The sequence below is a fragment of the Mastacembelus armatus genome, chromosome 11 (genome assembly GCF_900324485.2).
Source record: "Mastacembelus armatus chromosome 11, fMasArm1.2, whole genome shotgun sequence".
NCBI lineage: Eukaryota > Metazoa > Chordata > Actinopteri > Synbranchiformes > Mastacembelidae > Mastacembelus > Mastacembelus armatus.
The window spans coordinates 1,722,972-1,735,285 of NC_046643.1; the positions used below are offsets into that span (position 1 = coordinate 1,722,972).

Consider the following 12,314-nt stretch of genomic DNA (forward strand, 5'->3'; position numbering starts at 1 on the left):
TCTGTTACACTGTATGGAGCATTTTGCTGCCATGGTTTAGATCCATTGTACTCTTAGAGGGAAGGTACTGAGTGATCACTTTAATTCTGAGCATTGATTTGAAAAATATATGCTGATGGCAGCATCACAGTTCATATTATGCGAGCAGTCACTGAATCGTTTGAAGAGTATTAAAGTGAAGAGTATGAAAAGGAGCATTAAAACTGTTGTGACAGCATATGGTGGCCAATCACCTACTAAGTTTATTATTTTGCTTTAAAGTTTGTCTTTAATTTGTCAAGCATTTTTGTTTTAGCTTTGTTGCGATTCACAGACCAATCTTATTTTTTGTCAATTTTCACTTTAGAAAATGGTTAGGGTTAGTCTTACATACTATAAGGTTTATTACTTGGACCTGAAATTGACAGACCAAATTATGACCATTTACTTTTTAGAATAAATCACAAAAAAGGTTCAGCCACTTTTGAGGGTCTTATAAACTCACTCTTATCATCTATTTTATAACAGTGTTGACCAGTGATTGACCTGATTGACAGTAGTCAATCTGAAAAAGCAGATAATATTAGTTCAATTCAATTCAATTCAATGCAGTTTTAATTGTTTAGCACCAAATCCCAATTGTCCCACTTGGTGACAGTGGAGAGGAAAAACTCCCTTTAACAGGAGAAGAAACCTCCAGCAGAACCAGGCTCAGTTTGGGCGGCCATCTGCCTCAACCGGTTGGGGTGAGTGGATAGAGGAGAGAGAAAAGAACGACAACAATAAACAACAAATAGACACTGCAGGTTGGTGGGGCCAGTTACTGCACATCAGCAATATACAGCTCCAGGACCAGGGACACCTGCAGAAGGTACAGAGAGAGAGAGGAAAGACAGAGAGGGAGAGAGCACAAAGTTGAATGGTGGAATATACATGTGAGGAGGGAGGAGAGGGGAATGAAAGGTGAGTGGAAGGGAGGGTTAGGATAGCAGAGCTCAGTGTACCGATGGAGAGTCCAGAGAGGCACTGCCAGAGCAGTGTAATACTCTTTCATGTCAGTGGGTGGCAGCATGCCTCTAATTGCCTTGTTTCTTCTTAGAGACGAGAGTTAGTGGTGCATGCTACAGGTAGCATGCATCATTAACTGGACCCTGGACAAAATTCTGACCCAGATGAAGGCCCTAGTATGAGTGGTGGCCAAAAGAAAGCAAAGACAGTGAGCTTGAGGCAATACAGCGAAAGCTATTTTCTTTAACTGGAGATACCACGGCACAGACTCCAATGTGCTTGGTGTGTGGTGAAAAGCTACCCAACAGCACCATGATGCCAGGCATGGTACCATCTCCAAACGAAACACCCATCACTTCAAAACAAACCAATGGACTATTTTGTTTGCCTATGAAAAAGCACGGAGAAACAGGCAACTTTTATAAGAAAAACCACAAAGGTGAATGAGAGAGCCCTCAAAGCTAGCTACCTAGTTGCTGAACTCGTAGCTAAATCAAAGAAGTGGCAGAGACATTGAGTATAAATAAATTGAGAGACTATATTGTCATTTTACTATATCTGTATTAGGCTTCAGAGTGTCATTTTGTAACTTTTTGGGTGGTGGTGTGCCGCAGGATTTTTTCAATGTAAAAAATGTGCCGTGGCTCAAAAAAGGTTGAAAAACACTGGCCTAAAGGAAGCATATATAAGGTGAACAGAATCAGCCCTAGCACAGAACCTTGTGTAACTCCATAACTAACTTCTGTGCTTGTGGAAGGTTCATCATTGACATGAACAAATTGGAATCTGTCCAATAAATAAGATTGGAACCATTTTAACACTGATTCCAGTCATATGGTCAAAGTCTGTAAATAAAGTGCTGTGGTCGATGGTGTCAAATGCAGCACTAAGGTCTAGCAAGGACAAGTATAGAAATGAGTCCAAAGAGAAGATCGTTGGTGACTTTTAAAAGTGCTGTGCTATCATGTGCTCTAAATCGTGATTGAAAATCTTCAAATAGTTATTACATGCAGCTTGTTCTAATGAAAATGCATGCCCAACCCAATGCATAGATGAAAATAAAGTTGTTTTTAATTCAATTAATTAATTAATTTCTGTCTACATGGTTATCCTAGTTTAGCATAAAGGCAATTAAAAGAAAGTTCCACTACCAATACCTCTAAATTACTATTTAACCATTTTTGTCCTTTTTAAATCTGTACAGAAATAGAAATGTAGCTGGTGTGTTGGAGGGTGGATTACAAGCTGATTACGCATTTCTTGATTAACAACAGTTTATCCACCTGCCCAGCACATCTATGCAATGTCTCTAGTTACACAGTTGGCTCCACATGGTCCATGAGCAAAAGTTTTAGCTTAACCTAGTTTTTGTATTAACATGACTGGGCTAAATCTGACAACCTCACAAGACTAAAGTAAGTTCACTGTAGTCTGCAGTCTTGGCTTTTTTTCAACAAGAGATCAAATTATTGTCTGTTTTTGTACAGTCTTTAGACATATACATATATTTTTAATCTATGACAAGCTAGCCTCTTCTCCTGACTTCCAGTCTTAATGTTAAGCTGGGAAAGCACGTCCTGATGCCAGCTTTGTACTAAACATACATAACAGAACATCACTGATGTCCTGTAATCCATCTCTGGGAAAGGGAGAGAATGCACATGTTTTCCAAAATATTAAGCTACTATTTTAAGATGAAATAAGTAGTGGATTACTGTACAGATGACAAAAACCAGGCAAAAATCTGTCATTACTTACCAAAATATCAAAACAGGTCCCCTTCACTAGATGTTTACGCATAGTGTTTTCTTTAACTCTAGTAATACTTTATCACAAGGCTAAACTGCAACATATATTGCTCCTCCCTACTGTTGAATATACCACCAGAGAACCCTTCCAGTTATTTGCTAACTGTAGTATGGTAGCAATGCATTCCATCTCACTGTTCCACTATCAAGTGTCATGGGAACTGTTAGAAAAGGTTGCAGTTACAAAAGAAAAACTGCATGGTTAGGGTTAAAGTAGCATTCATCATTATTATTATTATTATTATTATTATTATTATTATTATTATTGATGATAATAATACCACAACTTTTCACACTTTTTGTGCTAAAGTCTGTGTCTGATCTGCCCCAGCCTTCTCCTAGTGCAGACTTTACTTAATTTACTTAATATACTAGGTCACCTAACTTTCTTATGCTTATGTCATAAGCATAAGTGAGTGGTCTCTCTGTTAACAGTAATCACGTGTGAAAAGTAGTAGTCTTTGTGGGAATTGACGTTTCAATAATATTACATCATGACCGACTATAACATATTAGTGTTGCTAGTAATAAGGACAGTCTCTACTTGTCTTTAGAGGACTGATGATCTGTTCTGATCACGTAAATGAACTATATATAATTCATTACAGGGTATATAGAAGAGGCTTGTATCATCCCCTGCCCATCTGACTGCAAACTGAGTGAATGGTCCAACTGGTCCCGCTGCAGCAAATCTTGTGGCAGTGGTGTCAAAGTTCGTTCCAAGTGGCTTAGAGAAAAGCCTTACAATGGTGGGAGACCATGTCCTAAACTGGACCATGTGAACCAGGTGAGAATGGTCTCATTAACAGTAATCAGTAATGTGTGATTAATGTTGAAGAAAAGTATTAAAGTTGTTTTGTTACTGCTTGTCTTTGTGGGAATTGACGTTTCAATAATATTATATCATGTTGTCAATGTATATTTAATTGAGTAACATACTGTGAATGACGTTTTCCTATTTCTGTTCTTTGGTGAATGGATTCCATCCACAGGCCCAGGTATGTAGAAGCTTCCTCTTTTTAAGTGTGGGTAATAGTATTAACTTAAACTTAGACTCTAAAAAAGTCTTGTGGTGATGATGAAATTGGATTTTGATGTTTTGGATTGATTTGGATTTTTTTATTTTAATCAATGTTAATCCAATTTTAAGTTCCAGAGCTTAATGACACACACAACATTAGGAGTAACTGTACTGTATTTGTGTGTGTCAGGTGTATGAGGTGGTGCCTTGTCTCAGTGACTGTGGACAGTATGTTTGGGTGGCGGAGCCCTGGAGTGTATGGAAGGTCAGCAACATGAACCTGAAGGATAACTGTGGTGAAGGTGTTCAGACAAGGAAAATCAGGCAAGATAATTCAAAAAATATGTCAACACAGGCAGGGGGCATTCAAAGAATTCAGCACTTGATGATCAACATAAAAATAATTATGCATGTCACTGTGGGACATTGTAGAAATAGCCTAACTTTGTATCCAGGTGTATGCTGAACACTATTGACGGGCCTTCTGAACATGTGGAGAACTACTTGTGTGACCCAGAGGAGATGCCTGTGGGGGCTCGCAACAGCCAACTGCCTTGCCCTGAGGACTGTGTTTTATCAGACTGGGGAGCCTGGAGCCCATGTGCAATTGTAAGAATGGCATATAACTTTCTCTGCCACTATACTGCCGTTCCAAAAAAAAAAAAAAAAAATTCAAGCTGCTCCTGTCATTATGTTTTTTCTTTTTGTTGGTATTTTTGACATTTTTTTAAATAGCAGACAATTGAGGGGTGACAGAAAACACGGGGGTAAAAAGGGGTGAACGCTATGCTGTACTTGTCTTTGAGTTATTGCATTTTCATTTGTTAATTTACCAAGTAAACTGGCTGTAAACACAAAGACCTTTTTAAAGGATTACCTAGACAAAGGAGACTGTTTCAAAGTCAATTTTAACCCTCTCCTCAGTACCTACTCCACTCTGCTGCAGGCCCATACTTAGATTAGTGACTCAGTCCAGAAGAGGTGTGTGTGGAATATGTAATGAGGGGAAGCAGAAGTAAGCACAGGGAGAAAGGGGCATTTGGGGGCTTTTCCACTAGTACTACTCCCCTCTGCTCAACTAGGGTTTTTGGGGTTTTCCATTAGGTGATAGTATCTGGTAGCAGTTTCCCACATACACAATTTTTTTGTTTTGCAGATTCGTCATCGTAAAATACAGCAAAAACATTTTTATTCATTTCCTGCACATCACAATTTCTCAATGTAGGGTACAGAGTCCTTGAGTTACTACAGGTTTGTGACAAGTGTACAAACTTAACCAAACAACTAGTAAGGGTCAAATTAACATTGTGGGTATCAATGGGATACAATCTATTAGAACCAGAGATTCTGAAGTTAAAGTCTAATCCTTACCAAACAAAATAATTAGAAATAACCATTATTGAACACTCCAACAGTCCGAACAACAAACTGTGCCCCACCCCGCAACCCTATTAGTGTGCCTTCAGATGGTCATGTTGGTTTAATAAATCTACACTAGCACTACTGTACTAATTACAATATGCTACAACATTCACAGTTCTGTTCTTAGTTAGTGCCACTTGCAAAACAGGCTTGATGACAGGCACCGCTTTTCTTCTGTTAATATCATATGTTTTAATTCCTTGGATTTCGTTGAGCTGGAATTTTTTTTAAAAAAGGTCTTAATAGCTTAATCTAAATTCTTATTACTGCTACATATCAAAAACATTCCATGTGAGGACAAGGTTAATTTATATGCAAACACAGTATACTAATAAAGCACTTAAACCTCCAAATTATTGCTCGAAAACCCTTATAATGTCAAATGTCATTTCCCTGTGCCTTCAGGTCGGGGATAGGCCTCTTACTGTTGTTTTGGCCTATTAGCCAAGCAACTGTACAGAGTACAGTCCTTTGAGTCCCTAGGAAGGGTGCTGGACTTCAACACTCATATGGCTAATGACAGTGTAACCTGGAGGGGTGTGTTTGGGAGGAACGACCTCCCCGATCTGACTTCGAGTGGTGTTTTGTTGTTGGACTTCTGTGCTAGTCATAGTTTGTCCATAACAAACACCATGTTTGAGCATAGGGATATCCATCAGAGGCAAAAATTGGAGGAGGACTATCGGTCAACCTCGAGGGAATTCTGGCAAATCATCCAGCAACTCAGGAGGGGAAAGCAGTGCTCTGCCAACACTGTTTACAGTGAAGGTGGGGAGCTGTTGACCTCAAATGGGGACATCAACAGGCGGTGGAAGGAATACTTTGTCTATCTCGGTCCCACCAACAGGCCTTCCATACAGGAAGCAGAGACTGAGGAGTCAAAGGCTGATCCATCTATCAGCCAGGCCAAAGTCACTGAGGTGACTGTTGGCTCCATCAAGCCAGGACTTTCAGCATGCGCTGGGGCAGTTTGTAGCCGAGTGTTAAGTGGCTGGGATGAGAATCAGCACCTCCAAATCTGAGGCCATGGTTCTCAACTGGAAAAACGTGGCTTGCACTCTCCAGGTCGGAGGAGAGGTCCTGCCTCAGGTAGAGGAATTTAAGTATCTCGGGGTCTTGTTCACAAGTGAGGGAAGAATTGAACAGGAGATTGACAGATGGATCAGTGCAGCGGAGGCATCGATGCAGTCGATGTACCAGTCTGTTGTGGTAACGAAAGGAGCTGAGTCGAAAGCTGAAGCTCTCGATTTATCAGTCAATCTACATTCCTACCCTCAAGATCCCGGGATGAGTTTCCTCCACATGGTGGTTGGTCACTCCCTTACAGTTAGGGTGAGGAGCTTGGTCACATGGGAGGAGCTTGGAGTAGAGCCACTGCTCCTCCACATCAAGAGGAGCCAGCTGACATGGCTCCGGCATCTGTTCTGGATGCCGCTTGGACGCCTCCCTGGGGAGGTTTTCCGGGCATTCCCCACTGGGAGGAGGTCCCAGGAAAGACCCGAGACAAGCTGGAAGGACTGTGTGTCTCGGCTGGCCTGGGAGCATCTCAGTATCCCCCCGGAAGAGCTGGAAGAAGTGTCTAGGGAGAAGGAAGTCTGGGCATCTCTGTTTAGACCACTGCCCTCGCGACCTGGACCTGGATAAAGTGGCAGAAAATGAATGAATGAAAGAAAGGTAGATCACAGTTGACAGACACTTCAGCGTGAGAAAATGGGGTTTGTGGAATAAGAATGTGTGAAGCCAATCAGATGCATGAGTTTCACAGCGAATGTGTGAAATTTGGCAGCCCTGCTCCTTGGCCGAGGTCCCAAGTGACCTGAGCTGATACTGAAATGAGACGTCAATGGACTGCAGGCCACTGATTAGCCAGGGCATGACGTCACTGGAAGAGTCATGAACAAGACGTCCAAGCCCGGTCCAACACAAGAATCAAACCCACCATTTTTAAAAACCAGCAATAGCAACCGTTTGTTTTTCCAATATTATCGTCTTTAGCAATGGCTAACGCTACTCACAAAACAATGTGGTCCTACGAGGAGGTGAGTATGTGTGTTTGTGTCACATATAAAGGACGTCACGGCAGTATCACGATGCTGTGCCATGACTGCCCCGCTCACTTTGAGGTGGTACTCAATTGTAATGGAAAATTAAAAAATGCCACACAAAAGCTCTAATCCAGATATAAAGGTTTATTCACAGGAAAATCAAAGAGCAACATAGTACAGGTGCTGATGAGTGACCATGGAAAAATGGAATGAAGAGTCCGTGACTTGGTTCAGCAGAAGGATGGTTCACACCTAGGCCCACACCAGGTAACTCCGTAGGGAGTCTAGGCGGATGAGGAAGTGAGTCCAGGTCTTGACCCGCAGAGAAATATCTCACGGAGCAGAGAATTCTGGTCAGGAATCCAGAGTTATGGCAGAGTCCCAAAACTAAAATACTAGTCTCTTTATACACACTGAAAACTCCTCCAATTAATCTTCTTGCAGGTTATGGAGGGCAGAAAACAACAATCAAGAAAACTCCTCCGATTAAATCTCTTGCAGGTTAAAGAGGGTAAGAACAAACAATCTCTGGTTCTTTAGATAGTGTCCGAAAAAACAGCTAACTTAGGTTTTACCGTAAGGGACTCGTTTCACTTGACTTGATAAACACTTGGTCCTGGTAGAAATTCCTCCCGCGAAGTATTTCCTTCGTTGGCTCGGAAGACTATCATGAAGCCGTACTCCTCGGTAGCGAAGCAAACAATCCCGCGACCCGTCTGTGGCTGAACTAGACTATATACCGTGAAATCCTGTAAGACAAAACAGGTGAGTGGTGTTGCCTAATTATTACCGGAAGCCCAGAGGTAACTAGTCCCACGAGGGAATATTTCAAAACAAAAGTCGCAACCGGGCTTTACGTAACGGGTCGTGACATACCTAAACTATTACCTAACCTGAATCTTAACCCAACCCATTTATGTATTTTTCTTGAATTATGATTTTTTCTTGTTTATAATTTGTCATCTTCTTTTAAGATAGTTACAGACACCAAGCTGACAGGGGGTGGTACCCCACAACAGCACAAATGCATTTGGTCCAGACTCCCCAAAAGAGCACCCATGAAGATGTAACACTTTACACAAGCCAGCGTGGGTTGGGCTGAGCTGGGCTGAATCATATTGCAGGGCTGCTTTTCAGCCTCAGTCCACCCCTGCAGGGCATCCACTTTTTATTCTTTTCCAATTCCAGTTGGATACAACTATTTTTCTTATTTTTCAAGAGAGCGGCATTGTTTTCTTTTGAACAACTAATTATAACAAACTAATTATTACTAAAAACTTGCAGTCACATCTTTTATGTGTTTATAAAATCTGTGGACCTGAATTGATAACCATTGAAAATAAATAGTCACATGTACCTGGCAAAGATGGCAAATTGCTGGTTTGAATAAATCTTTGGTCATACAGTCAAAAAGTCTATACATTACACTATAAGTTTACATGCTCAGTACAGGTGAGCAAAATGCAAACACTGCCTACATCTACATTTGCACCTGCTCTTAGTTTTAAATCAGCTCTTTTCTGTGACAGCTAGGACAATAAAATGCTTACCATTCTGCTGACCAACACGGTCATCTCATGTCACAACACTATTTATTTATTTAAGATTTGATCCTGATTAGATCTTCATTAGGGTTTTGTCCTGTTATGTAGTGTGGACTCACTGTGTAATTGTGACTTTCTTTTTTTTATGGGATACAGTCCCATTAGCAAAGGTACCTGGATTTTAGTGTGTACACATACTGTAACAGTGCAAATGAATAAGTCAGAATTATTTCCTTTGTTTGTCAGCCATGCAGTGGGAACAGTACCCGAGAGAGGAGTGCTTACATACTCCGCCAGCCTGGAGAGGGCAAGGATTGTCCTCTGACCAAAGAAACAGAGCCGTGCAAACTCAACAGCAATTGCTTTCACTATTACTACAATATCACTGGTGAGACTCAGCCAGCATAATTATCCACATTCACTTCTAGTGCAGCAGAATTTACAGTAAATGTTTAAGCTTACACTGACGTTTTGCTGTTGAAACACCACCCTGCAGACTGGAGTACCTGTCAGCTTAGTGACAGAGCAGTGTGTGGAAATGGCATTAAAACCCGCATGCTGGACTGTGTAAGAAGCGATGGAAAATCTGTTGACCTAAAGTTCTGCAAAGAGGTGAGATGTGTGTCATGTCATGTTTTCAAAGCTTTGAGTGGCTTTTGAGTGAATGCAACCTAATAATGCTATTTTACAGCTGGGTGTGGAAAGAAAGTGGCAGATGAACACTTCCTGTGTGGTGGAGTGCCCAGTCAACTGCCAGCTGTCTGACTGGTCACCATGGTCTGAGTGCACTCACACCTGTGGGCTAGCAGGTATGTCTATATCTCTGGGTATAGTATATGATTCTATGAAAGTTTACAATAAGATAAAAGGCTGTTCCTACCGTTCAAGTCCTGGTCTAAAATATATAATTTCTCTTTTATCAGTGGAAAATGTAGGTCTTAGTTCTGTCTCTGCACTGGTGTCCTTTTTTTGTGGTGAGCATGAATATGAGTATGAATATGTATGTGAACCAGGGTGGTGTAACAGAGACATGTGACCCAGAACAATTGAAAAACAACTGACACAACAACCTCACACACTCACACTCACTCCTATGGGCAATTTAGAATCACCAATCAATCTGACATACATGTTTTTGGACTGTGGGAGGAAACTGGAATATCTGGAAAAAATCCATGCAAGCACAGGGAGAACATGCAAACTCCACACAGAAAGGTCCTTGCCAGGTTTTAAACCACAAACCTTCTTGCTGTGAGGCAACACTGCTAACCAGTAAGCCACCGTGATGCCCTGTATATGAAACCCATATAGCATAACTTAACAAAACACAACCCAGATAAAAACTTAGAAGGCAGATGCAAAATTCTACAAAACAGAAAATTCACACACTCTCCTAGAATAATAGAGAAGGCACCAACATTATATGACACTTGTGACAGTTTGGACACTCAGAGTAGAGCAATAAGACATCAGAAATCATATTGTCAGTTGTTTCTTCAGTAACCAAACTCAAAAAATAACCTGTTGCAATATGTTACACTTACAATATGATAACTATATTATACCATTTGATTTAGGTGGAAATTCTTTCCATACTGACATTCATCCAACAGGTTATTTTTTGAGTGCAGATTCTAAGCTTTTAGCAAAAATACCATGTTTCTATGTCATTCAAATCTGAAGTGAAGTGGTGTTGAAGGGTCTCAGCTTCTTAGCAGACATCGGTGGCACCATAGACAGTGGATAATTTTTGGAGAGGACGTCGTCAAGTTCAGTATGCGCGGATACGCGGCCGACGTTAGTACCCGGCGTCGGCGGGCAGGGGACTAGGAAGACCCTCGCGCGTGTTCGTCCAACTCCGGAGACCCTTGCGCGGTACTAACCAGTAAGCCACCATGCCCTGTATATGAAACCCATATAGCATCACCTAACACAACACAACCCAGATAAAAACTATTAGAAGGCAGATGCAAAATCCTACAAAACTTCACATGTACACAAAAATTCACACATACACTCTACTAGAAGAATAGAGAAGGCACTAACATTAGATGGCACTTGATTTAGGCTGATTACACCTGATCCAGGTAATCAGCATTGGGGGGGCAGGGATAGTTGCAAAACAAGCAGGACAGTGGCCCTTGAGGACCAGCCTTGGGCACCCCTGGCCTAGAGAGTTGTGAGACAGAATGCTGGTTTTGTATTGTCGCAGGAATTCTTTGAATTGGGTGCACCACTCTAGGTCCCATTGGTTTCCTGAGCAGGCTTAAAGAAAGAGTCCAAACCTCTGCAGATATGGTTGATATGTCATGGGGGTCACTGGATTTAAATAATCAGTGGGGCCCATGTTATGCAGGCATTTATAATTTTTGCTTCAATGCACTCGTGCAAGGACAGGATAGGACCAATAAGCAATACCCAATTCAGAGAATCTCCAATTTTAATATGAAACCAACATTTTCTTCTTCCAGCCTCAGTGTTAACTAATTGCCTCTGTTCTCTAGCTCCATACTTAGCTTTAGGTTGATATAAATTTTCTCTTCTAACTTGAAACAAAAATCTACTGGATTTTCTCAAAATGTTAAAACTATTCCTTGAAGGCTTTAGGTGTTTTCCCCTCACTGCAGAATAACAAAATAACTAAATAACTACAGGATTAATCTGACCAACAACCTCTGAATTTTGATTGTTTAAATACATTAAAATTAGATTATGCCAGGAGTTCAAGCTAAATCACATGACAAATAGTATGTGTCATTCAAAATTAGATCTGTTCTATAGCAGTTTTATAGTCAGAGGATTTTGTAAGTTCCCGGTGTAGCAATCACAATTTGATTTAACACCTCGTACATAATATTTCCATAATTTTCAGTGTTTAAATGGAGACCCAGCTAGTCATTATCAATTTAGATTGATAATGGTGTTCATAATGTGAACGCAGGAAATCTAAGGTCAGTGTGAAAAAGAACCATTAAACCTGATGGTTTGTACAATTTGTATAAATGTATTCACACTTCGCAAAGTAAAAAGGCAGATGAATTATGAACATAATGTAACAGACTGAATACAGTGAGCAGGCCTCAGATTTAGATTCTGGGGTTTAAATAGTAATTTGGTGGGGAAAGATTTCTGAATTCTAAAAGTTATGAGCTCCACATTAGACAGGGTCTCCAGACAGGGAGACAGGAAGTTAGACTCGAATTCAGCCCAGAAACCATTTGCTGCAGTCTGGCTCAACCCTTCTGGAAGACAAAGCATCTGTTTGCTTTTGCGTCTCCAGGTCTGTTCTTTAAGGGTCCATTTCTCTCTTGGTTCCTTTGGAGACAGAATGTCTGGTCTGGGGTGGATCCTCCTGCTGTTTATGCAATGATATACAAATAAGAAGATTCTTCAATGATCCAGGCTTGGAAAATGGTACACCTGTGTGGTTTAGGCACATTAGCTGGTTTGCTGGAAATTGCACTGTCCTCAGGGAACTTCACAATCA

At 40.9% G+C, this 12,314-nt stretch overlaps 1 protein-coding gene across 1 annotated transcript in view; it reads left to right on the top strand.

Annotated features, from left to right (window-relative positions):
- The window catches only part of thsd7aa (thrombospondin, type I, domain containing 7Aa), a 215,668-nt gene that overhangs the window by 166,025 nt on the left and 37,329 nt on the right, over positions 1-12,314 (top strand). Inside the window, exons 14-20 of the mRNA XM_026300874.1 lie at positions 3,404-3,582; positions 3,788-3,793; positions 4,007-4,140; positions 4,272-4,425; positions 9,074-9,215; positions 9,324-9,439; positions 9,519-9,636. Coding sequence (XP_026156659.1) covers positions 3,404-3,582; positions 3,788-3,793; positions 4,007-4,140; positions 4,272-4,425; positions 9,074-9,215; positions 9,324-9,439; positions 9,519-9,636 — 849 coding nt within the window. The remainder of the gene's footprint in view (positions 1-3,403; positions 3,583-3,787; positions 3,794-4,006; positions 4,141-4,271; positions 4,426-9,073; positions 9,216-9,323; positions 9,440-9,518; positions 9,637-12,314) is intronic.